Here is a 25,982-nt window from a genome sequence, read left to right on the forward strand (position 1 = left end):
AATTCTAATTCATTAATTTGTGGATTTCTCATATTTCCCAGTGTCTTTATAGTTCCTCTGAACTTATATCTTCCTTTCAAATTTCAGTATACTATATTGATAAGCTATTTGCAGTTCTCAATGAAAATTTTATCTGAGGTATTTATTTTCTTAAGGTAGAAACTTTCATTTTACGAAAGTTCCTATCAGAACTACCTTTGCAACAGCACATATGTTTTCATATGATGCTTCAAACTTCTTTGACATTTGTCTCTGTATATATTAAAGTTCTTTTTTTCTGTAATTATATCAATTTTCACTCTGTGTTCTTTCATGTAATACAAACACATTTTTCTCCTTTTTTTTTTTTTTTTTTTTTTTTTTTTTTGGTCTTTTTCCTTTTCATCAGTACCGGGGCTCGAACTCACAACTGCCTGCTTGCAAGGCAGGCACTCATGCCACTGAGCTAAATCCCCAGCTGTCTATTTTTCTCTTTTTTGAAAGATATTTGCATGGCATTTACTTTTCTGTCTCTCCACTTTCAACCTATATGTATTATTACAAACAAGGCACAGATTACAACTGATATTTTAGGATGGCAGTGGAAAATAGGTAAGATCATATACAATGGACTTATTTGTTCTGTGATACAGACACCTACTTATATCTATATATGGAAGGAAAATAACTTCTTTTTCTTAGAGTTCCTCCTCATTGCTATGAGCAGTGACTACTGCTAAAGATGTAATTTGAGGTGATACATAAGCATAGGTGTGCACGTAGTCAAGTAGGAAGAGAAGCCTTGCAGAGAACATGGCAGGGGCAAGAAGCTCACATGCTGACAAGCAGAACTAGAAGTGTGGCCATGTGGAGTGAGATGGCAGAGAAGGATGCAGTGTTTCGGGTTATATAATATCTTAGGGACTTTGCAGCTGGACTAAAACACGTACGATTGTCCTAAACTTGAAAAGCTATGTGAAACATCTATGCTTTCTTATTTGTGCACGAAATTAAACAGTTTATTTCCTAACTTAAGTGCTACAAACTTGTGTGCAAGGATAATTATCTTTTCCTTTGCATTTGACTTTTAAATTGATTATTTCTACCAAAATTCTATTTGTTTAAGTCCTACATTCCACTAATCCATTCTTTATATATTTTATCTCTACTTCTCTGGGTTTTTTCCATGTCCTCTATAATGCTTTCTTTAGATTTAAGATACTACATCTATTTAGAGATCAGTTACATCTAATGGATTCTGGTCTATTTCCCTTCATGATAAAACAAATTCTTAGCAGCAATATGAATTTTAATAATAATTTGTGTTTCAGTTGTGTTATCTGTAAAATGTGTCTAGAATCATATCTTCTTTCTTTAAATTGTAAGATATTACTGAAACCAACAAATTATACTATGCAATCTTGTGTAGTTTTATGTATCTTAGACTTCACTTTATGTTTTCTATGTATTTCATGCCAGTATCAGAAAAAAAGCCTTCATATCATATACAAAACCATATCAGTATTTGTTATTGGTTGATTTCTTAGTGACAATCTTTCCTTTTGTGGTGAAATAGAATCTCATTGTTGTTTTAATTTGCATTTCTCAAATAACCAATCATGTTCAACATTTTCTCATATATTTGTTTTCCATTTGTATTTCTTCATCCGAGAAGTGTGTATTCATCTTGGATGCCCATTTTTGGATTGGGTCTTTGAATTTTGGGGGCTTAATTCATTTAATTCTTTATGTGTTCTATACAGATGTCCTTTATCTGAAACACGGTTGACTAAAATTTTTTTCCCAATTGGTGAGTTTTCTTTCACTCTTTTGGTAATGTCCTTTGATGTGTAAATACATTTTAGAGTAATGAGATCTCAGTCGTTGATTCTTTGAAGTATTTCCCACACAATTTGATTTTTGTTCATGAACTCTGCTCATCCATATGTCTTCAACATTCTATACACTTTGTGTTCTAGTTGATTTACCATTCTTGTTTTAATATTTAGATCTTTGATCCATTTTAACTTTAATACACAGTGCTAAACATGTGTCTATATCTGATAATCTGAGCAACTATTTAAAAGATAACGACATGCAATATAATAATAATTGTTAATTTCCTATCATCTTGTTTTGAAATTCTGTATCCTTTTTATTGTATTTTTATTCTCTTAAAATAAAAAAATTAAAAAAGTTTTATTACATACATTAATAAAATAGTTTTATTAATAAAATATAATAATGTACTTCATGTATTTAAGTGTTTTCTTCTAATGTAACTATTCAAATGTATTTTATTTATTTTCTATTTTCCCTCTGCTCTCTCACTTAAATATTGAAGTTTGTCTTTCTAGCAAGTGTGAGTGTTGTTTTATTTTGTAATTCTGTTAGTATTCATCAGACAGCTTTTATGTGTGTTTACCCAGGTGACCACTGGGTAAAGCAGTCAGTGACAAGAAACATATATGACCACCTTGCTTCTCATCAATGACTTTTGATTATTTAATACTTACCTAAGGAAAATAAGCAAGATAAATAGTGTTTGTGTGAGGGAACTATATGCAGTGACAAAAAACTGCAATAGGTAAGATAAAATTCAATGTGAAAACACAGGTATTAGATAGTAGATGGCAGAAGTATAACAGAGAGCATGGCACTTGAGAAAAAAAAAGCCCTCGAGTGAATATTTTCTGTTTGGTGGGGCAAGACTGTACAATACCAGCCAGAGAGGAGTGGTGGATCAGTTACAAAGGTGAGCTAGAGCTTCATCACGTTAGTCATGTTAAAGTGATGATACTGACATAGATTTCACAAAGAATGTTTTAGAACCAGTGAATAAAGGTAATTTAAATTTTAGCATCCTGTGGTTTCTAGAATACAAATGACTATTCACAAATAAATCTAATGTACAGTTAGTAAGTAGTTTGGAAATATTGCAAAGTTCCACTTCAAAGTTCATGAAGAACTAAAAGGATATTTTTGAAGAAAATCTTAAAATATTTGAGACCTTTGAAAATGCATGTAAAAATTTGAGGCTATGAGTGCAAAGAAGATTGTTCACAGTGTACTGGTATTAACCACTGATTAGAACTATTTTTTTTGTACCAGGGATTCAATTCTGGATATCATGCTTACCAGGCAGGTATTTACACTGCTGAGCTAAATCCCTAGACCCTTAATCACTTAGTATAAGGCCGTGCAATTTGGTATGAAAATTGCAAATAATGGAAATATTGATGACATGAATGCTGCATGGCTGAGAATCTAGAAATCATATTTGTGTAACAAAGAGAAGGCAAGGAAATCTAATGGCTTTGAAGTTTTCTGATTTTATAAGCTTATTATTAGCTAACATCATCTATTTAAGATTTTGCTGAAAAGGCCATACCTTCATTGTTTAATGAAACATCTTCTTAAACAAAGTATTCTATTATTCAAATTGTAGCCTTATGTTTTAAAATAATTGCTTGAATATAAGCCTAGCACTAAAGGGATGAAACTCAAAATAAGAACTCTAAAAATTATGCAGTACTCCTTTCTGTAGCAATGTGTGGTTGTCCTTATTGTAATTTGGAGTCAGCAGGCAGTTTGGAAATGTACTTTAAAAAACAGTGACTCCACCCACACATGTAAAAATGACTTATTGGGGCTAGAAGTTGAGTGTGCTCTTTGTGTTTTTCAGCTTTCTTGTATCTGAATTCAATTAAGAAAGGCATTACTGTCTTTTTGTGACTGATTTAACCTGGTTGTTGAAATATGTGAGAATTGTGAAAGTTATACCTAACATCTAGCAGACCACTTGAATTACTCTTAGCTCTCATGTTCAGTGACAAAAGTCAGTGAAAAGTTTTGAGAAACAATTCAGACATTGACCTATGGCTATACTGATTTAGAATTGATGGATTTGGAACATGTAAGATCTTACAATTCCAGTGTTCAAGAAGAGCTTCAGAAGAACAAAGAAGGGACAGGGTTTTCAAACCTGTGGATGGCCAGTCCTCCTATGCTGGACTTTAGTCCTTTCCTCTCATTCAAAAAAGAAAAACAAACTGGCTAAAAATAAATATAAACAAGTACTCTCAAAACATAGTACAATTATAACATTGGAAGCCCACTGAAATGAATTACCTTTTAAAAGAGTTGGAAACAGTTTGTCAATCCATGTTCAATATTAACTAATGTTTTGGAAAGATTTGTGTTTTCAACAATGTGTATATTCAAGAAGAAATAAAAGGAGCGCTGAAAATAAAGTGTTCTAAAGGATATAACTGCATGTATGTTTAAGTGTGTAAGACAGATGACCATATTACTAAGTTTTTGTTGAATCATGGAGCAAAACTGTTTGGAGTCTCACTGTTTGAATGTCCACTTCGTGAGCTTTAATTTTGTAACTTGAACAACTATTTGTAACATGACAATATATAATTTGTCAACTAGTGATTTCTTAGTGTTTATTTATTTATTTATTTATTTATGGAATTCTGTATTGCTGTTACCCTTTCTTTTGTTTTGCTTCTTTTCTCTTTAAATAAAATTATGAAAAAGTTCTTGTTTTATAATCATTTTCAACATCATATGAAAAAGTATATGAATTTCAAATTATTTTCACACTAATTGATATATTTTATCTCAATTATACATCAAATACTGAAATGAAAATTGTGGGTAAAAATGTACCTAATTTTGTAAGGAGAAAATACTTTCACCAATATATTTTGAAAGTAAAGAAAAACTGACTGAAATATGAGTGTTTGGCTTTAATTATTGTTTTAAAATGATAAATATTCCCTACCTTTATTACTAATTACTAACTTGATACAATATAAGAAGATAATAATTAATATTAATAATTTGGCATAAAAATACATTGAGTGTATTCCAGGCCTATGTGATGGCCTGAGAGCTGTCACTGGCTTAAGGAGAAATCAATCTTTGAGCTGAGGCTGGCAAACAGTCGGTGAATTCTGGTGCAAATTCAAAGCAAGATAAAATAGCAGTTGAGGACTTTGACTCCTGAAAATTTTGTCTAGCTCAGTAATTACACTCAGCATAAAATAAGGTTGCCAGTTACCTCCAATGGGTTCCTGTGTGATTTTCAAAACTTCCTGTCCTTCAATTCTTGAATCTTTACTGTATCAGCAGATCACCTCATGCCTCATGGTCCTTCCCCATCAAAAGTCTTTCAGCACCCTGGAGGGCTTGGTTACTTCAGTGTATATATTTTATCTATATTTCATTCTGTCATTATACCTCTGAGCAGGAGACCAGTGGTTCTAGGCATGGGTGCCAATATATGGCACCCTATGTGTAGCACTCAGATGACCACCTGCTCTCAGATGATTCATCCCAAGACATCACAGAGAGCAGAAAAGAGGACAGGACTTCACATGATGAATAATGGGGCTGCCCAAAGTGTGAGGTAGCTGATTACTGGTATGAGAAGATTTTCAAGTGGGATTAAAATGGTATAAGATGTACCAATTGGGGGAGCAACAGTATGTCCAGTTGCTTCATGCCTGGCTAAGGCAAGCTAAGATTAGAGATCCAAATAGCAGTTTGACTAAAATATTAAAAGATAGCATGAAGTTCAATTATTAGTTGTATCAATGAAGGAAACGACTTAAAATTTGGGATCTCATAGGAGACTCACTAAGGCACACCCAACACTATGGTGAATTCATCACTCATGAGATATTTATTTCCTAAAGCCTGATACACTCCATTCTCAAGTCTGTACAGCCTAAACATGAAGAACACCTTTCTCTAAAATCCAAAAGGATGCAGCTTCTCAAATGAAATAAACAACTAGCCAAAACACTTTCTAAATTGGAGTGCCTCTTTGTGAAAGCTGCTTCCTTATCTGTTAAGAAACCTCCAGGGCAGTGCAGCATCAGAAATTACATGGAGGAGTAAGATGTGCTCCCACCTCTTCCCTCACCTGAAGCCTTACTGTTTCTCCAGCTGAAGCACTGTGTTGCTGCACAAACTGGTTACTAATCATTATCAAAGAGTTTCACAGAATTCAGAAGCCCAGGAAAAAGGTTTGGCACACTTGTGTTTCCTCCTAGGAAAAACCAGGCATCCTAATAACTGAGAATATTAACGTTCCTTTTCAATTAAAAAAAATAAAATCTAAAACAAAACATCATATACAACAAGTCCAAAGTCCATATAAGATTGGTCTATTAGAGAATATATTACAGGCTTATCTGTTGGTTGCTTTTAATCCATGTCATTTGGCTAAAACATGTTTGTTGTGTACTCAATTTCTATATTTTGTGGCTCTGATATGGTCTTTGGTTATTGAACAGGCTAGAAAAACCATAAGGGTAGTAATCCTAAAACTATATTAGATATTCTTTCCAGTGTGGGTAACTTTGCCAATCCAAATGCTCAGATTGGCTTTCATGCAGTTCTTTATACACAACAGGCTAAAACTCTGCAGAGTGTGAGTGATACTCCCAGATGTTGGAGTTCCAATACAATCTTTACCGAAATCTTGCAGAGTCCTACTAGAACATATACTCAGTTTGGGGCTCAGTTACAAGAGGCTGGAAAAAGAGAAGTCTCTATTGCTCAACCTTAAGATATCTTGGGTCTACAGTTGGCTTATATGAGCATGCAAACCACAATGGCCAGCAAGCTATTCATCCAGTCATTGGCAGATGATATTGGAACACGTGTTAAAGTATGTCAAACCAGAGTTCACCTTCTTACAATTCAACTTTGTTGGTGAAAGTTATATCTTACTAATCCCAAGAAAGAATGATTTATAATTGAGAGATACTGTCAATACAAAACTAAGTTAAGAAATACAATTTTTATATGACAACTATAAGTCATCATTCCTAATTGCAGGTGTACTAAATGTATTCTTGTCTTCCAGATGGACTGGTCATCAAAATATAAAACTGGAATTATTTTAATGACAAACTGAGGTATCTGTCTTTCTCTTGTGCTATAGCTATTTATGATAAGAGGTATATTTTGAATCAATATGAAATTACCAGTTGAATAATAGTCTTTAGAAAATGTATATTATGGAGCACTTAGTACACTATTTGTAAAATGTGCACTATTTAACATATAATATATAAACTTAAAATATAAAAATAAATAATATAATATATATATAAATATGATATAAAGATATATAAAAGAATATAAATATAGAATATAAAATATAGAACACATGTGTGTATCTTATCACTGTTCAAATGAAGGTAAACAGTTAAGTGTATTAGAAATATGCTGAAATTTTATATGTGGCTTTTGATCTTGAGTTTTCTCTATAAACTGTGCAACTCTTCGACCAAACACCCAGAAGTGGTGAGAAATCACATTCTTTTATGTTTTATATTTGAAAAATACATGATATCCATAAAATTATAATAAATTCATTACTCCAACTATAATATTGCTCTCAAGTTTCAAAGGGCATGAATGTCCATCATATACAACAGCATTGTTTAGTGACCTTTGCCTATGACCATAAGAACAGATAATGGACCTGCTTATGTTAGCACATCCACTCAAAAATATTTTCAGCTCTGGGAAATTAAGCATAAAGTCAAAATCCCATATAATCTCCAAGGACAAGTAATTATTAAAAGACCTAAAACCTTAAAACAACAATTAGCAAAACAAAAAGAGGGAATCCCCTCTCTGGTGTGACCACAGATGAAAATAGATTTGGCAATTTAAATTTTAGATCCTGCATGGATGCCCTCCTGATATGTGCTTTATTCCATCATCATACTTCTGAGCAGGAGATCAGTGGTCCTGGACCAGAGCCCAATAATGTTTTCATCTAGTAGTTTTACATCTTATATTTTATATTACATATTTAATTTATTTAAAGTTATTTCTGCAAATAGTGTGAATGAAGGTCAAATTCCCTTATTGCACAGGTTAACATATATGTGTTTCCATGAGTATTTTGTTGAAAAGACTCTTCTTATCGTACGGTGTTTTGTTAACATCATTCTTCTTTGTTTTGACCCAAGAGCAATAGTCCCCATGTCCTGTCGTACAGGTCAATGGAATGACCCAGCCATGCTGATCACCTGGGGAAGAGAGTTTGCTTGTATTTCCATAAATTATGGAAACCACTAAAGCTGCCTTCCCAATGAGTGCAACATTGAGCATATCCAGTATTGAGGCAGAAGGCCACCAATCTTCCTATTTTGACACTGTCAGAAAGACTTGGAGACATGGATAATTTTTGTCAAATTCTAGAGAGACAAGACCTTCCCAAGACAGTTACCTGGAAAGTCCTGCTGATGATAAACAAAACTCATCAACTGACTTTCCATCTGGATTTGATCCCTAGCCCTGTGGTTGCTATGTATGCCATCATGGCTGCTGCAGGATGTATTACCTCTGTGGCAGGGAAGTGATACTTTTAATTGGGAGGGATGGACTGTATGATATGGAGACCCAGTGTAGAACAGTCCTCCCCAACTTTTACCTTTTCCTATGAACATACTGTTTTATATATATAGGTAAATCTGAAATTATCTACCTATTATCCTCATTTGTCTTTGTGCATGTTTCCCATTGGACTATATATCATTCGTAAAAATGAGAAAGGAATATACTGAGTCAGCAAACAAGAAAGTAAGGCTTAAAATCATAAGTATAATCTTCCTAAAAGTGTGTCAAATCTACAGTAAGAACTATTTGATCTTTTATGTAGACCTCCCAAGACTGAGATGTCACTGTAAAACAAGGATTAGGAATGTTATTTAGCACAGAGACACATGGGGTTGGACGAACCAGACATGAAGTAAGGTTTACTAAAGTATTACATTCCCTAAACCATATTTGTTTATATACAATAATGCTGGCAATATTTAGAATTCTCTTTAAAATTAGCATTATCTATTGGATAGAGCTATATTCAGATGAGAAAAAGAGAAGCCAATGATGATGGAAAATTTAAATTTACCCTAACTGAATACAAACTTATAAGTACTGATATTTGCGTGTACAATTCTCATATACACCTTCATAGGGATGTAATTTGGAATGACACTTTCTTGTCATGTTTTAATTATTGTCTCATACATTATATCCATTCTGGTCAATTGTCAGCTATTTTGAGTGCCTGCAGTCTAAGACATATTGCTGCCTTTTTTCGGTTTCTATTCTTAATATGCCACACAGCAATTGCAACCAACCAAAGTCTAGATGCCCCAAGAATCACATTTCCATTGATGTTTCTCCTTCAGCTTCAAAAGAAAAAGATCAATCTGAGGACCAGATTGTTGTGGTACAAGCAAGAAATAATTAATATTCATAAATTGGCTAGGAATTGATTGAGAGCCCCTCATAGTCCTCCATGACTTGTGGCAGGACCCCCAGCTAATTTAAGGACACATTAATCTTTAAACCAATGGCTAATGCTGAGGCTAGCAAATAGTCTTTAACTTCTGGTGCCTCAAAGCAAGATATCATGACATTTGAGAACTTTGACTCCTGCAGATTTTGTCTAGCTCAGTGTTATACTTTGTGTCTGAATGTTCCCCAAAATTTCACCAGGTCATGGGGATTCGGCTTCTGGAGATTGCTGAAGATAATTTGTGATTAGTGTTGTAATGGGCAGTAAGAGTGCTGCACCCACCCTGAGACCAGTAACAAACATAGAATATAATGCAGGACAGAAGTGTCCTCTTCTCCTTTTTGCCCACTTCTGCTCTTACTGCTTTTGCTGTCTTCTGCCTCCCAGAATTGTTGCCCCTCGTCATTCCACCCTGCCTTGGAAGCAGTGGATTATAGAATGAAATCTCCACAGACTGTGAGCAAATTAAACCTTTCCTTTTTTAACTTTGGATGTCAGGTATTTTGTCTTAGTAATGAGAGAGAAGTAACTAAGACACTCAGTAATCACAGCCAGCAAAAAATCAGATTAACCAGTTCCTGTGTGATTTCCCCAACTGCACTGTTGCTCAATTCTTGAACCTTAATAGCATCCATAGTTTACCCCACTGATTTCTGTAGCCCACCTGCACACTCCCAATCAAGCACAGCCCAATTATTGTACCTAATAAAAGCCAAAGACTCCCTGCCACTTGTTCCTAATCTGTGACTAGGCTTTAGGGATCCTGGTGTTCTTAGTAATTAAAATACATGTTTTGCTTTTGTCTTATTCTGTTGACATACCACTGATCTGGAGATTAGTGGTCCTATACCTGGACTTTGATGCATCCTGTCTAACCATATTCTGGCTGAAAATATTAAGTTAATGTATTCATCGCACAGAAATTAACTGATTGAATTCATTCCAAGAATATCGGAAAAATCATACCATGAACTCAAATTCAAATGTTTTATTCTGGGAATAAAATTAAAATCCATAGTAAATACTGATTATATATTACCCTCAACTGACTTGTAAATATGAGTTAAATGAATGTGATCAATTTTTTAAATTCAAAATTTGACCAATGTATACATACTTTGATATGTCTTTTTGTTGTTTACATATATTTTGTTGAAATGTAACATTTTATATTGGAAAAATAATTATGGAATGGATCTATTTCTGCAAACTTTTTTGAGCCTGTATCTGTCACTCACTAGGAGGCACTAAAGACTATTTGTTGAAAATAGTAAGACAGTAGTTTTGATTATCTAAATGTGTGCAATAAAAATATGGACATACATAATTTATACTGATGCACTCTTATTGTGCCAATTTACATTGAAATTTCTATAACATTTGGCAAGATAAAAGGCTAATTTTATTACAAAATTAAAATTGCTACTCTTCCCTTAATATACTGATCTGTGAAGCCTGTCCCTTGTTTGCATGGTCTATGAAGAATTCCACTGTTGTCAGTTCTTCCATCCATTAAATTCCATGTATATTGTGTGGCTTCACAAGGATTTCAAATATTCTTAGCATATCATTCCAACTTAAATTTTTAGTGATACCCTGAATAGAATGTATTTAGAATTAATAACTCCTTGGTAAAGCACCAGAGTAAAAAGCAAAGGAAGAATAATCATGTTGCAATTTAGACTTTCCCTCTAGGAAAGATAACAACATACACCGAATGAATATGAGTAGATTTTCAAATGTTGTTAACATTTGTCAAACACATATTCAATTTTCACTGAAACAAAGGAAGATATTTGAAAATCAGATGAAGATGGGTTCTTAGTAAGCTCCTTTGGGCCAGAAATAATAGGATTGCTCAACTCAGCACTTTGGTAAACTTAGATCTATCCCTTCTTTATCTTTGTCCCTGTCTTAATAAACTTCTGATAGGAAAATAAGCAACATTTTGTGACCAACAACATAGCACTTGCTACACAGGTCAGCAGGAACCCAATCACATCCAAAGAGTGGTACTGGAACCAGGAGAGGTCTTGGGCTGCAACCCGCAGGTGCTTGGCCCCTTTGTGACGCATGACAAACTCGATCCAGAAGACTGCTCGGTCCAGGGGCTTCACTGGCTGGTCATGGTGAATTCTTGACAGCCTCATGGCATTCTCTTTATAACTAGAGGGAAAAGCAGAAAAATTGGATTGTTTTCATTGAGTATCAGTATGTGACACATGTCATTATATGTTTCAAAAGTGAAGCACACATTCAGAAAAAATTAATTATTACAGTAGTTTCGTTCACTTCTCAGATTTTTAAAGGTTGAGAGGAGGAATATGTGAAAGAAATGTGGTCTTAACACAATATAGTCAAAATACACAAAAGAAAATAAAGAATATTCAGTTGTGCATACATGACTTAATTTTGCTGTTAAAAAATTGATATCAATTAGACTATACTACCCAATACTGTTCTAAGAACTGAATCATGAATGATTCAGAATTGTGAAATAATTTCATTTAAAAAATTCATTTCCTGAACTCTAAATATGGCTAGTTAGCTTTACAAAAACAGCCAATCATTAGCAAATATTAAAGGAGTCATTTTACAATTCTGAAAACTTTGTAACGTAATATCTTATTTGCAATCATTTTTATATTTGTTATAAAAACCATATCTTTTTCAGTCAGGTCATCACTGCATGAAAATACAAGGGTAATTTACTACATGGAATATCTCAGTGTATGGACTTTGAGTTTGTAAATAAAAATATTTTTCCAGAACATAATGGCAATAGTGATGGAGTTAAGATCTCTATTTCTCAAACAACAGTAGGGAGAAATCTAGGTGATTAACTGCAAAGTATGTTTGTATTTCAATTTTCCTGATGTTTCTTCAAAGTATTAGAGAAGTGAAGTGATTCTGCATGGGGTGCTCTGTGTTAACAGAACATTGTTAGGGATGAGAGAAAATAATATGGTCAGCATTTGCAAATGTGTTTAGAGCAACATATCTAAAGTCGGGATTATCTCGATGCACCCTTCCTTGGGTATAATGAAAGAAATAGATGTCTTAATTATCAAATATACTGAAGGATAATTAAGGTACAACATTAATATTGCCTCATTATCCTTACTGATGTTAAGCAACTTAATTGGTCAGTAAAAGCCTTTTACTTTTAAATATGGATTTTTATTCCAGATTTTCTGTATGTAAAAAAGGTATACATATCCTCCATTTATAATTTTTCTATTTATATTTGAAGTACACATATATTTGATAAATAAATTTGTACAAGTTAATTAAAATAAAGTATGCTTTTAAAATAACATATATATGCCATTCAGCATAACTTTTTATACTCACATAATTTCAGAGGCAGTATGTTTAAGGTTAACAGAAAGCCATTTTAAATAACTTTTACTAATTACTTAGAAAAGATGATGTATTCCTGCATCAATAATTTTAAAATCAAAAATAATACTTAAAGAAAACTTCATGTATGAGAGTTAAAGAAATGAAGGAAAGTAATTTCTTGCATATATAACAAAAGAAACCTGGTAATCTGTATAATCAACAGAACACCAAGATCAATATTTTGAAAAACATTTATGCAATTCATGATATGCTCAGTTCACTAGTCTCCTGCTGAATAAATTCTATAGTATTCTGAAATGTATAGTAATTTTTCTTAAGTAGATATTATTTGAAAATAGTGTTGAGTAACTTTTTGCCAGCCATAGTTGCACATGTCTATAATGTCAACACTCAGGGGGCTGAAGCAGGAAAATCATTGCAAGTTCAGGACCAGCATGGGTTGCAAAGTGAGCTCAAGTCCAGGCTGAACTGCATAGCAATACCTTGCCTAAAAAAAGATAAATAAAAAAATCTCTTGCTTATACTATTGCCTGTAAAATTAGAGTGATGAACATTGGGCATATTATCACTTTCTTTTTTTTTGTTTGTTTGTTTTGTTTTTTTCATTTTTATCAGTACCAGGGATCGAACTCACGACTGCCTGCTTGCAAGGCAGGTGCTTATGCCACTGAGCTAAATCCCCAGCCCAATCACTTTCATATTATATATATTGGATTTTTTGTGCTGGTAATCACACTCATGACTTTGCTCTTGCTAGCCAGACACTTATGTAACTGAGTTAAATCCCCAGCCCCACTGGTTATTTTTTAAAATTTAAAATATTATAAAATTTTTCAGATTTTTTAATAAAAAATTGTAACAGACTTTTCAGAAAATGCTATGTGATTTCACATAATCAAAATAGTATTTTAAGGAATTATATTTCTTTAGTCCTTTTTGGTTTCTTTCTTTTCATTTTTTTTTTGTCTCTGTCAGAAAAATTCTTCAACAGTTGATGCTGAATAAGTGATTCTATAACAGCTATATTATACTACCACTACATTATTTGCAAGTAACCCACTTACAAAGGCAACAAACATTCCAAATTTCCCAACAAGATGGAAGGTATGGTGGATAGATAGTCAGCCTTCCCAACTTACAAAGGGTCATTGATGACTGTCCTCAAGGCACCCAGCAGGTCTGCACTTGTCATTGTGTTTATGTTGACCTCCACAGCTGCTCCTTTGGCCTTCATGTGAGCAATGTTGTCAGGCTGATCAGAAAACATAGGGACTCCCACCATGGGGACCCCATGATAAATAGCTTCATAGATCCCATTAGCTCCACCATGAGTGATGAAAGCTTTGGTTTTGGGATGGCCTGGTTTAGGAATAGGTTTAGGTTTAGAAATAAATGTGAATAAACACATAAAAAATCAGAAGATTTTCAGAGACAGAAAAGACAAAAGGAATTCCCTAAATCAATGAAGAAAGAGATACTTTCTACAGACGCTAAACACATTGCTACCCGATAAAGGTGTAATGCCAAAAGAAGCAGAGTCTAGCTCCTTCCTCTCCATAAGGGAGGCCTCACTCAGAGTGGTTACATATGATTGAAATTCCCAGGCCAATGAGCTTCTTAACTGAAGATGCTCTTGTAGGAACCAAAGAAAGCATACATCAATAAAATTAATGGCTCATTCTTTAATCATGTCAGTTTTAAAACTGGATGTCAAAAGTGAAATGTTCGGGGCTGGGGATTTAGCTCAGCGGCATAAGCGCCTGCCTTGCAAGCAGGCAGTCGTGAGTTCGATCCCTGGTACCAATAAAAACGAAAAAGACAAAAAAAAAAAAAAAAAAAAAAAAAACAGGTGAAATGTTCAAGTAGTAAAATGTTGTTAATGCCCTTGATCTTAAATCGCTGCTGAACTCGTCTGCTGTCCAACTGCACAGCTCTTCTCCTCTCAAGGTCTTACCAAGAAGATCATTCTGGGGAATCCAATCAAACAGCCGAGTATTGGGTCCTAAAGTAGCTGGCTTCTTTCCCTTGTATCTCCATAAAACCTGGGGAGACAGTGATGTAACTGTGCAAGTCAAAATAGAAAACCTGCGAGTGTGCTAATGCTGCAGAATTACAGTCATTATGCTTCAGGTGATATTTGAGGGGAGGACATTTTAGTAATAATTTGCAAACGTGAAAATACACAGTTGGACTGTTCAAGTCTGCTTGTTGGAAAACGTTGTACTAATATTCTACTATGGGCAGTACTATTATTTTGGGACTTATGATTTAATAAGTACACTGCTATGTTGATATTAATTATTTAAAATCTATTAGAAAAAAGCCGTTAGTGAAATCACAAGTGAAAAATAGGACATAAAGAATAGTCAAAGAGCATATGGAGGTTTGAGATATGAACAAAAACATGTATGTCATACAATTTATTAAATGAAATTTAATCATTTTGCATTCAAATGTAATACTTTTCTAAAATTTTTTCCTTATAGATTCTGTGATTTTTTATAGATTTTCCCCTCCATATTTTTTTCTGTTTCCTTCCTTCTTTTTCCATTTCTCTGTCTTTCTGCCTCCCTCCCTCCTTCCTTGTCTACTTTCTCTCTTTTAACTTTCTTTCTTTCTTCTCTGCTTCCTTTCATTCTTTCTTGCTTTCTCATTTTCACTTCTACTCCCGTATCTCTTCTTTATGATCACTAGGCCAAAATCAGACAGTTTGTTCATATTCCATTTTAGTTATTTTGCTCAAATTCTAATGAGTTTTGGCGAAATATTTTTTTCTTTGAGAAGACAACCTGTGTTAATATTATACAACATGCAGTACTCTTTTGGTATTCATCACTTAGTAAGTATACTGTTATTACTTTGATATTATTTAAAAGCATTAGAAATTGTGATTATAATTAAAAATTGAAAAAATATTGAACAAAACAGCATATCAAGATTTAAAACATGAAGACATATGTGTTTACTAATTATATATGTTATATATATACACCGTGTAATTTAGTCATAATTTTTTCTCTAATGTATTTGTCAAAAATGTTTATCTTTAGATTTTGTGAGTTTTCATACTCTTAATTTCTTCTGACATCTATTCTCTTCCTTTCTTCATTCTCCATTTCTGTTTATCATCTTCCCTGTCTGTTATCTTGCCTGCATTTGTCTCTAGTTTTCTCTTTCATTATATCCTCCTATCTTCTTCCTTTCTGGCTTTCTCATTTTATTTGTATCTATGTCTTTCATTCCTTTTCTTTAGTAGGGCAAATTTAGGTAGTGTTGTAGTCATAGGTTGCAAAAAGAACAATTACAGGCAGGACACATAATTCATACTATTATTTCATGATGGTAACCTAAAGTTAAATACAAGAAAGTGCAGGAAATATGTACACACTAAAGACCTACATTATCCAGTTGAGGGGCTGGATTCCACAGAAATGTACTGCATGAGTCCAACTGAAGAACCAGAGCCCATGACAATGCCTTCCATGAGGCTATCTGGAAGTTTAGAGCCCACAACAAAGACTCACGGAAAGCTGTTTTATGGATCAGCACTGGGAAGACCCAAAGATCAATGGTGGAAGCTAGAAAGTTTATGCCAGCAGGGTGAAGGATTTGTGCCAGCACATTGAGAGTTTTGAAATGAGCCAAGAAATGACACTCAAAATAAGGATTAGTACTCCACTGAAAATTACGACAGCAACCCTCAGTGACAATGAGGTCCCAAGCTCCTCCAACAATGCGAACAGCTGATGTGAAAGACATTTCTTAAAGAGTAAATAGCACATATTTTTTTCCTCCAGAGCCAGGAAGCAATATTTAAAGTGAGGACCAGAGCTCCCCCAAAGAAAACCACAGCCACTCTCAGCAAAAAGGTCCTGAGCTCCTTGGATGATAACCGCTGTGTTTATATCAGGGGAGCCAGTGTGAGAAGCACCTCCAGAAGAACCAACAGCTCCAAACAACAACAACACTTAGGAGAACCTAGAATGCTACACTCTTCCTCTCCATGAATCCTTTTTATGCTGGCAAACTTTCTCAGATGGGCCATTTACACTCAGAAATATGCTGATTTAATTCAGCTGGTGTTATGTTGACAACCAATTTTTAATCCATAACAGGTAGTTTGTTGATATTTTATTTTAAAAAGTATTTGCTCAAATGCTAATAATTTTTTACATAGTCTTTTAACTTGGGGAGGCAAGACAGTTTTTTAATTCAGTGCTAGAAGAAAGAAAACTTCAAAATCACAAGCATGCAAATAAATCTAAATTTTAACTAACTTATAATACTTATCTGTAATATATTACATATATTGTAATATATGTAATTTAACAAATCTATGACTAAAATGAGTCACTGAATGTAAATACAGGTAAACGAAATAGCATAAAGGACAAAATGTCCACTATTTGACAGTTGTATTAGGATTTCAACTCCTTTTAATCTCAGAGTATTAATTTTTGAAAGAATAAGTAAATCTAGGTTTCTACTATAAAATCAACTTTTTATTTGATAGATTATAAAACTCAGAAATTTAGAGTATATTTTGAGCATTTATTTTCTCTTCAATGTAAAATTGCTTTCTTATCCTGGACCAGAACAGTAACATGTATAAAAACATTTTGCGTTAGTTAGTGCCAGTCAAACTATTTAGATTGGCCTAATATTTTCATCTATATTCCATTAAACATAAGTGATTGCAAAATATGGTCCTATAGTAATGTCAGTGTGACAATGATCTATGTTTAGGTAAATGGTGACATGTGAGTAAACTGTCCATTTCAATGTTACACACATTCCTACCTAAGCCTTGTATCAGTTATACTCTCTGTGTAGTGAATTTAAATTTTCCCAGGAAAGAGTGTGATTTGGTCCCATTTCTCCATAATTAGTGCAAAGCTTCTTAGCAGGAACAGAGAGTGTACTGACCTTCTGTGGAATCTGGGCAAGAGCTGAAGCAATGAGATTGGCTTTCTCTTCTGTGAGATTTTTCACCATGGACCCCAGAGAAAACACCACCACACCATCTTCACCTGAACTCTGGACAAATTCTTCCATTTCCTGAAACATAAATTCTTTCCATTAAAAAGTATAGTATTTCAGGAGATAAAGTGGAAAGATGGATGACAGAAACTACTAGATATTGCTATGGTTTGGGTTTAAGGGTCCTCCAAAGTCTCACACTCATAGGTGGGCCTTCTCAGAGCCCGCTGTCTCTGTGATGTGTCATGCTGGGAATAAACTAGGCAGGCTGGATAGAATATAAAGAAGAGTGTCTGCTGCTGCTGCCACTGCTGCTGCTATTGCTGCTAATTTGCTGCTCCTTGCTGCCTTCTGGGTGCTGTACCCTACCATGGACAGTTTCTCATCTGTGGTGGTGTGGTGCAATGACACCTGACATCAGTCCCATTGTGGACTGAAACCTCTACGAACCTTTACTTATAAGTATTGGGTATTTTGTCTTGGCAGCAAAAAACAAACAATAGACAAGCAGGTTCTGCTTTCTGAAATGGGTAACCATGCAGTTTAAGAGAAAGCATATTTTTTAAAGATATCTAAAATACAGTATCCCAGTACAAGCATGGAATAAAATCACTATAGAAAAGAACAGGCAGTAAGCAGCTGGGGAATATAATTGTCATGTAGCACATTTAACTTTTATAACTGACATAATTGTTTGCATACTCATGAAGTATTCATGGAAGAAAGTAGAGAAATGATCCCCGACATAAACTTTACACATTATTATAAGAGACTGGAAAATGATGGGTTCTAGGCAACAAATGCACAAAAGTCATTCCAGAACAATAAACTTTCAGTTTTAAAACAGAAAAAATTAGAAATTAAACACTGATATTGTGCATTTGTGATTTCCTCCATTCACACAAAAGCATCTTCAGTTTACACACCCAGCACCCTTCAAGTTTCATTCACCTGTCATAACTATCAGCAATATCTTCATTTATAGGAAGAGTTAGAACATTGTCGTATTGAAACACTAGTGTACTAGGTCTTGCTATTTATAAGTATATGTAAATGAACTGAACCAAGATATCCTCACATTCAATTAACTGAGGTTCATCATGGGATGGTCATTTTGACTTATGTTCAGTGGTAAAAGGAAAAGCTGCAATTATTTTTGTCATTGCTGACTCTGCTGCTAGAAAGAGAGAAGGAGACAGTTGGTGGGAGTGTAGTCCAATGAACATTAACAGGAATGATTATTACCTATTTCCTCTGTGAATTAACATGAGTCACATTTAGACCTCATCCTCCTTGCCACATTCTCTATAGAGCAAGCAGGAAACCAATATTGGCAGAAGTTGTGTGCTAAGATAGCTTCTGTAATACTACTAAATCTCAGGAACTCATATGTTTTCTACAACTTTGAGCCATTACTGATGTTACACTAAACAGCACACGTCCAAATATTTAGGGTCCTGGAAGAACATGACTATGACTTGGAAAACCTTATAATCAATAGACTGAGAGAAAGATCCTGTATCCTGAGAGAGCAAATGGTGGGCTGGGAAGAATCTTGATAGTGCACAGTGAAAACAGATGAAGTCTGAACATACTGGAAGACTAGGTGATGGGTCTGATGGGGTTTTAAGATACTGATCTGAGACTGAATTTACCTGGGAAACTGAATATCTGTGTCCTCTAAGGCAAGCACAGTCACTGTGGGATACAAAAGACATCTTCATTGAATAGAGAGGTTAGGGAGAAAAAGCCAGGCAGAAATCTGTGAAGTAAGTCAACTATTTAGCCAATGGTAAGTCTTAGTATAGGCATAATAATTCAGAAGAAAAAGTATCACACTTGAGGACAAGGTGAATATGCTAAAAATTCAGTCAGCAATGATAAGAGAAAATGAAGAAATCATGTAAATGTTATATCAGAAATTCTAGACAACCTTAAAGGAACAAATTTAAGGATAGTAGGCCTTGAGGATGGTTTACTCACTGCATTAAATTACTGCAGAAAATTTATCCAAATCAGAAATGAGCTGGATAGCCAGGTAAAGGAAGCATATAGAATCTCAAAGAGACTTGAGAACAAAGGAACTTATGCATGGTGTGTCATAGTCAATATGCTAGAAATGTAGAGTCAGAAAAAAAAATACTGGAAGCTGGTAAAACAGTCAAATTATAAGAACAAATGCATTTTTTTAAAAAGAGCATATTTCTTAACACAAAACTTAAAATTTAGGAAAAAAGAATGAAACTTTTCAAACTCTAAATAAAAATAAATTACAATCTATATTATTACAACCTATAATCATTATTTTCAAAGGTAAAAAAGCAATAAATCTTCTCATAATAAAGACAGATGAACAAATTCATAACCACAAAATCATCATTGAGTATCCTAAGAAAAGATGAGTAGAACAACAAACACAAGTCCCAGTGAAAGAATAAATGTCACTTAGAGAGAGCTTAAATGATCAACAAACAGGAACAACGTAAGGGTAAAACAGCAAAACAAGAATGAGCTTATACCATTAATAGTTTCACATAATGCATATAATCTTAATTCTTCAATAAAAGACACAGACTGGCAGATTGATTAAAAAACAAAATCTGTCCATATGTGATTTTTAGGAGATAAACCTCACCTGTGGAGTAAAATAGAAAACGTTAAAAGAGCAAAACATATTATTTTAAGCAACGGAAACTTGAAGGTGAGTATTTATACCTAATAATGTTGAATTAAAAACAAAACTAGTAAGAAACATAAATGAACTCAGTGTATATAGATAAGGAAACAATTCACCAGGAAGAAATAACAGTTGTAAAGATAAAAAGCAGCAAAAATCCTCACAATTCATTTCCTAAAACAAACACTACAGAACCTAAAAGGAGACACCAACGCAATCATGGCAGGTGAATCTGAATGCCTCATCTCACAAGGGACATGAACCAGATGGAAAAGTACCAAGTGAGTACTAGAGTTAATTATACTATGGATCAAACTGATTGAACAGATAATTGCAGTGTGCTTCATCCCATAGCAGAATATGTACACTTCTCAGAATTCCACGAAATTTTTCAAAAAGTAATCATATATTAGCCCCATAAGCCAGTCTCACTAAATATAAAAAACTGTTTACCACACAATAACATTAGAAAAAACTACAAATGAAGCTGTAGAAACTACATGCCAAGAAGGAGACTGAGTAATATACTTGAAATTGTAGTGGTTCACTGAACAAATCAGGGGTGAGTTTTTCACAATTCCTTTAATAAAATTATAGTGGAATGTTGGAGATCACTATGCAGCGGCTCTGAGCAGGATTTAAATTTTACTAATTGGGCTTCTATGTTTGTCTGTGAGTCTGTCCTAGGCCTAGGCCCCTTGCCTGGTGATGGAAGCTGATTCATAGTAAGTGAACCTCTATTATACATCACTGGTTCTGGCTGAGGCTTGTGGTGGTCTGTGAGGCCAGAGATACCTCAAAGGGCAAGATAAGGCCACAGTTACAGACACTCTGGCTCCAACCCCAATTAACAAGGTAGAGACTGCAGCTGCAAAGATTACTCCTACAGTCTCACTTCTACCATGTCTTCATGATAAGACAGTGCTACTGAATTGACTTGATTCATTGCTTGGAGATGTCCTTAAAGTGGCTCCCAAGGTCCTGCTCATTGCCTGCACTTTCCTCAGTTTCTCTGCCCTTTGTCCTTATTCCTAATGTAAGTGGACTGACCCAGAAAATCCTTTGTCTTTTCACTCAAAGCCTCGAGCTGAATTAAAGGGTTTTGACCCTACTGGAGCCCTAAAAATTATACAATTTGTCTTTTTTTATTTAATCTCCACTGTACACTCATTTGGGAGATCGGGGATCTAGAACAGGACCCAATAGTGGAAAGAAAATGTATCTGAATATGTTTGGAGAAAATGAAGATACTTCTAAGAAATAAGTTTATAGCTGTGAGCATCTACACTTTAGAAAAACAGAGTGGTTAAAAAGAAGTAACAATAGGATGCACCTGAATGTCTCATAAAATGGGAACCATAGGCTTTGCTCTGCACACCTAGCGTGGGCAGAGAAAGTCTGAAGAACTGCCTCTGCCTGCCAGGTGCCACCACCAGAAGATGCTCTCCTTTGCACACCCAGCATTGACAGAGAGAGCCAGAAGACCAACTTCTGCCTGCCAGACACTTGTCATCACAAGGTCCTTTCTTCTGTGTGCCCAGCGTGGGTTGAGAAAGACAGGCAGATCCACCTCTGCCTGCCATGTGCCACCACCAAAAGGCTATGCCCTGCAGATGGCTAGTGTGGACAGAAAGAACCAGAAGATCTGCCCTCACCTTCAGGGCGCTACCACCACAGGGCTTCTTCCTGCAGGCAGCCAGGAGAAGTGACACACCGCCAGGCAATTCCTGTGCATCTGCAGGCCACCACTGGAAGCCTTAGGTTGCCTTGGACAGCCATCACCCACTAGCAGAATCAGACAAACAAACCTCTGTGTCTGCCACCATCATGGGAATCCAAGCATAAACACACAGATTGAGAGAAGCAGCCTCCACCTCCATGCACCTCTGATCATCATCAAAGCCCCAGTGTAGCTGCACTGATTTGGAGAAGTCCAATCCCTGCCCTGTTAGCTCTGTGTAAATCTGGAATAAAGGAACCCAGGTGCCTGTCCCATCCCCCTACCCCTAGGGGCAACAACGTGGGACAATGCCTGGGGTCCCACAACCAGCTCTTTGGGAAGAACCATGGAGAATGTCAAGACATAGGAGCAAAGGGCAAACTCAGACCTCTAGTCTACACAGAAGAAGTCTGGGAGATACAGTCTTGGAAGAAAATGGAAGTTACATACCTGAAATCTCTGAGAGGAGAGCAACTGAAATAAAGAAATAACTTCATGAGATTATAAAAGCAGTCAAATCAGAATGAATGTCTCAAGTAAAAGAAGACATAACAAACATACTGAAAGAATTGTTCAGCAGTTCTAAAAAATATAAAAAAGAAGAGCGTAGGAAAATGGTGGAAACCTTGAATGAATATAGAAAGGAATGAATGAAACAGATTCAAAGAGAAATCCAGGAAATTAAAAATTCTATTGAAAGCTGGCAAAACTGCTTGAAAGAGACTGAAGATAGACTTTTAGACCTTGAAGATAAGATTGCAGCTAGTGACTGTGAAAGGAAAAATCTCTTAAAAATAACATGGAATGAGGAAATAATTCAATGGCTGCAAGATGATGCAAAAAAGCATAATTTTAAGTGATATGTGTCTGTAAAGAAGCAGAGGTCAACACAAATGAAATTAAAAGGATATTTACAGAAGTAGTAGCAGAGGACTTCCCAAACATGGGAAATGGATCTGGCATGCAGATAAGTGAGGCATATAGAACTCCAACTAGCCATAACCAAAGTAAATCTAAATCCAGACATATAATAATCAAGATCCCAGAAATTCAGCACAACAACAGAATATTAAAAGTTGTTAGAGAAGAGAGACAGGTCACATTTAAAGCAAATCCCATCAGCATCACAGCAGATTTATCAAAACAAATCAAGCCAAGAAGAGTTTGGAATAAATTGTTTCACGCCTAAAAGAAAATGACTTCCAATCCAGATTGATCTACCCAGCAAAGTTATCTTTCAAAATTGATGAAAAAATGAGATACTTTCATGACAAAAAACAACTGAAGGAATTCATGACTACCAAATCAACCCTACAGAGAGTGTTAAAGGATATTCTAGAGAGATATAAAGATGAACACGGTTCCAGGAGCAGCAGCAGAGGAGATTATCAGACAAGACAGGCAGTTGAATGAAGGAGGGAAGTGGAGGGCCAACAACAGGAGGACAGCAGGGCAGAGACAAAATAATGTATGCTGATTGTAACCATTAATGTAAATTACCTCAGGCTAGCAATAAACAGAAACACAAAGAGAGTGAATCAGAATCTACAGCATACAAGAAACATATTTAACTGGAAAAGAAATTCATAGACTGAAAATCAAAGGAGAGAAAACAATTGTTCCACATGACAGAAGAACAAAAAAAAAAAAGCAAGAGTAATTTGCCCAGCAATAGCAGAATACTTAAGAAAGATATGGTATTTTCATGCAGTGGAAAGCTACCCAGATATAAAATACAATCTTAAGGCTCCTGTAGGGAAATAGAAGCAACTGGAGATCGTGTTCATGAACTCATACACATGAACCCTAGCATAAGAAACAAGGGGTTAATGGGATCCAAAAGCAAAATAGTTAATGTAAAAGCAGAGGGAAGGAAATACCTGGGAGGGAAGGGTGGAAACTACTGTCAATTTCTTATTATCTGATCTTGAACTCTTGCATTGTTTACACAATTTTGTTAGGCTTGGTTTTGTTCTGTCTTATTTTGTTAAATTTTTGAAAGGGTTGCTGGCCCAGACTGGACACTTTAACCAGGAAAAGCCTGAGCCAAATTAAGGAGCTCCTGCCTCCCCCGCCCCTTAGAGATTTACCTGTAACCCTATACCCCTGCGCTTAGTAACCTGCCTCTGGTGCCAAACATGTGCCAATGGGCTACCTGTGCATCCCTAATGCCCCTTGGGGTCCACCCCAGACAGAGGATACTTATGTGCCTCACTCCACGTGTTCAGGAGAAGAGAGAGTGTGTGTTCCAGAGAGAGACCGCCGGCCCCGGGGTGGAGATGCTGCGCCCCAGGGGCCAGTGGGAGGGGGTCTCTCCCCACATTCCCGAAATAAAGGTTACTTATATTTTATACTTCTTATCTTTGCAGCCACTGCCAGCCACTCCACTCCACTCCACTCCTTCCTTCCATTCCTTCCTTCCTTCCCCATCCCCCCCTTCTCAGACCTAACAATTTTATGCTGTTAGATGGTATGGGTAGCTATTTTGAATATAAAGGGATATATTATGGCAATCATGGTTTCCTATTATATTGTTTGATATCTTATAATGCTTTCATTTATTTGTTCCTTTGGTTTTATTCTGTTTTGTTTGATTTTATTATGTGTGATAGTATGAACAGCTGTTTTGAAGACAAAAGACATTATGGTAGGCATTGTTGATTTACTATCATCTTGCTTTGAGGGCCTGCCATGCTTTTGTTCTGCTTTTATTTGTTCTACCCTGTTGTGTTTTACTTGATTTTATTATGTGTGATGGTATAGACAACTTTCTTGAGGAAAATGAGACATTATAGTAGCCATTGCTCATATCCTGTTATTTGGTTTTGAAATCCTGCAACACTTTCATTCTTTTTTTTTTATCTTTATTTAAAAGGAAAAAGAGAAAAACACAAAACAAAACAAAGCGGTGTAAGGGTACACGTAATACAGAACTACAAAAAAAAAAAAAGTAAGAAATCACCAGTTAATAGATTACATATTATCATCTTAGAAATAGTTGCTCAAATCACAGTATCAAAGCATACAAAGTGGACATTCAAACAGTGAGACTGCAAACAGTTGTGTTCAATGATCCAACCAAAAACATTAATATGGTCAGCTATTTAACACCCCTAAACACACTTGCTGTTGTATCCTTTAGAGCTCTTTTTTTCCCTCTCTTTTTTACAACAAAATTTACACATTTTGGGTTTTATTACTCCTTAGTTCTTATTACTTTTTGGGGGGGGGAGAGAATAAAGTCAAATATGGCAAAACAAAGCTGTCAGTCAAAACCAAGGATAGACACCGCACATGGTGTAAAACAGAGTACAAGGTTATCAACAATGGTTATCAACGATGTCTCTTGTTTCCTTAAAAGGAATTGTCTATCTCATTAGATATTATAAAGTTGAACAAAACAGTAGAGAACAAGACCAATAAAACTTAGGCATTATAAACATTACAGGACTTCCAAAGGAGACAATAGTCAAACCAGAATGGGCATCTTAGTGAATCTTATTGCCTTCAAAGCAGTTGCCTATACCCTCAAACTTGATGCTATCATACAGAATGGAACATACAGAATGGCTTCTTGATATGGAAATATTTGAAGCTATAGTATATGAAGTTTTATTCAAATATTTCAAAGAAAAAGACAGACACTATGGTAACTACTATTAAGTCAGGTTATTTGGTGGTGAACCACTAGGTTGCTGAAACAGTCATGCTTTGACCTGTATTGTTATATTATTATGTCCTGTTTTATCTCAATCTCTCCCTTATTCTTTAAAAAAAATTATTTAGTTATTTCTTATGTTTGTTTTAATTGAGGGGAAAAATTTTTAAAAATTAGCAGGATGTATAAAAGTAACTTTTTTTGATTTCCTATTAACTTGTTTTGAAGTCCTGTAACACTTTCATTCTTTTGAAAG

At 35.1% G+C, this 25,982-nt stretch overlaps 1 protein-coding gene and 1 pseudogene across 8 annotated transcripts in view; one reads left to right on the forward strand and one right to left on the reverse strand.

The window, feature by feature from the left end:
* Positions 1-25,982, forward strand: part of LOC134474084 (UDP-glucuronosyltransferase 2A1-like) — a 309,053-nt pseudogene that overhangs the window by 23,239 nt on the left and 259,832 nt on the right.
* LOC106026682 (UDP-glucuronosyltransferase 2A3-like) overlaps positions 329-25,982 on the reverse strand; it is a 109,237-nt gene continuing 83,583 nt past the window's right edge. For 7 of the 8 annotated variants that reach the window (XM_063240710.1, XM_063240713.1, XM_063240714.1 and 4 more), the window contains 4 exons: positions 17,618-17,749; positions 14,646-14,733; positions 13,831-14,050; positions 10,299-11,491 (listed from right to left, as the gene is read on the reverse strand). In XM_063240710.1, coding sequence (XP_063096780.1) covers positions 11,212-11,491; positions 13,831-14,050; positions 14,646-14,733; positions 17,618-17,749 — 720 coding nt within the window. In that variant the 3' untranslated portion in view covers positions 10,299-11,211. Of the gene's footprint in view, positions 11,492-13,830; positions 14,051-14,645; positions 14,734-17,617; positions 17,750-25,982 lie in introns of all 8 variants that reach the window. The other variant, XM_063240709.1, reaches the window with a different exon arrangement.

Source organism: Cavia porcellus, unplaced genomic scaffold (assembly GCF_034190915.1).
Source record: "Cavia porcellus strain 051 isolate PalLab524CR breed Dunkin Hartley unplaced genomic scaffold, mCavPor4.1 scaffold_30, whole genome shotgun sequence".
Taxonomy (NCBI): domain Eukaryota; kingdom Metazoa; phylum Chordata; class Mammalia; order Rodentia; family Caviidae; genus Cavia; species Cavia porcellus.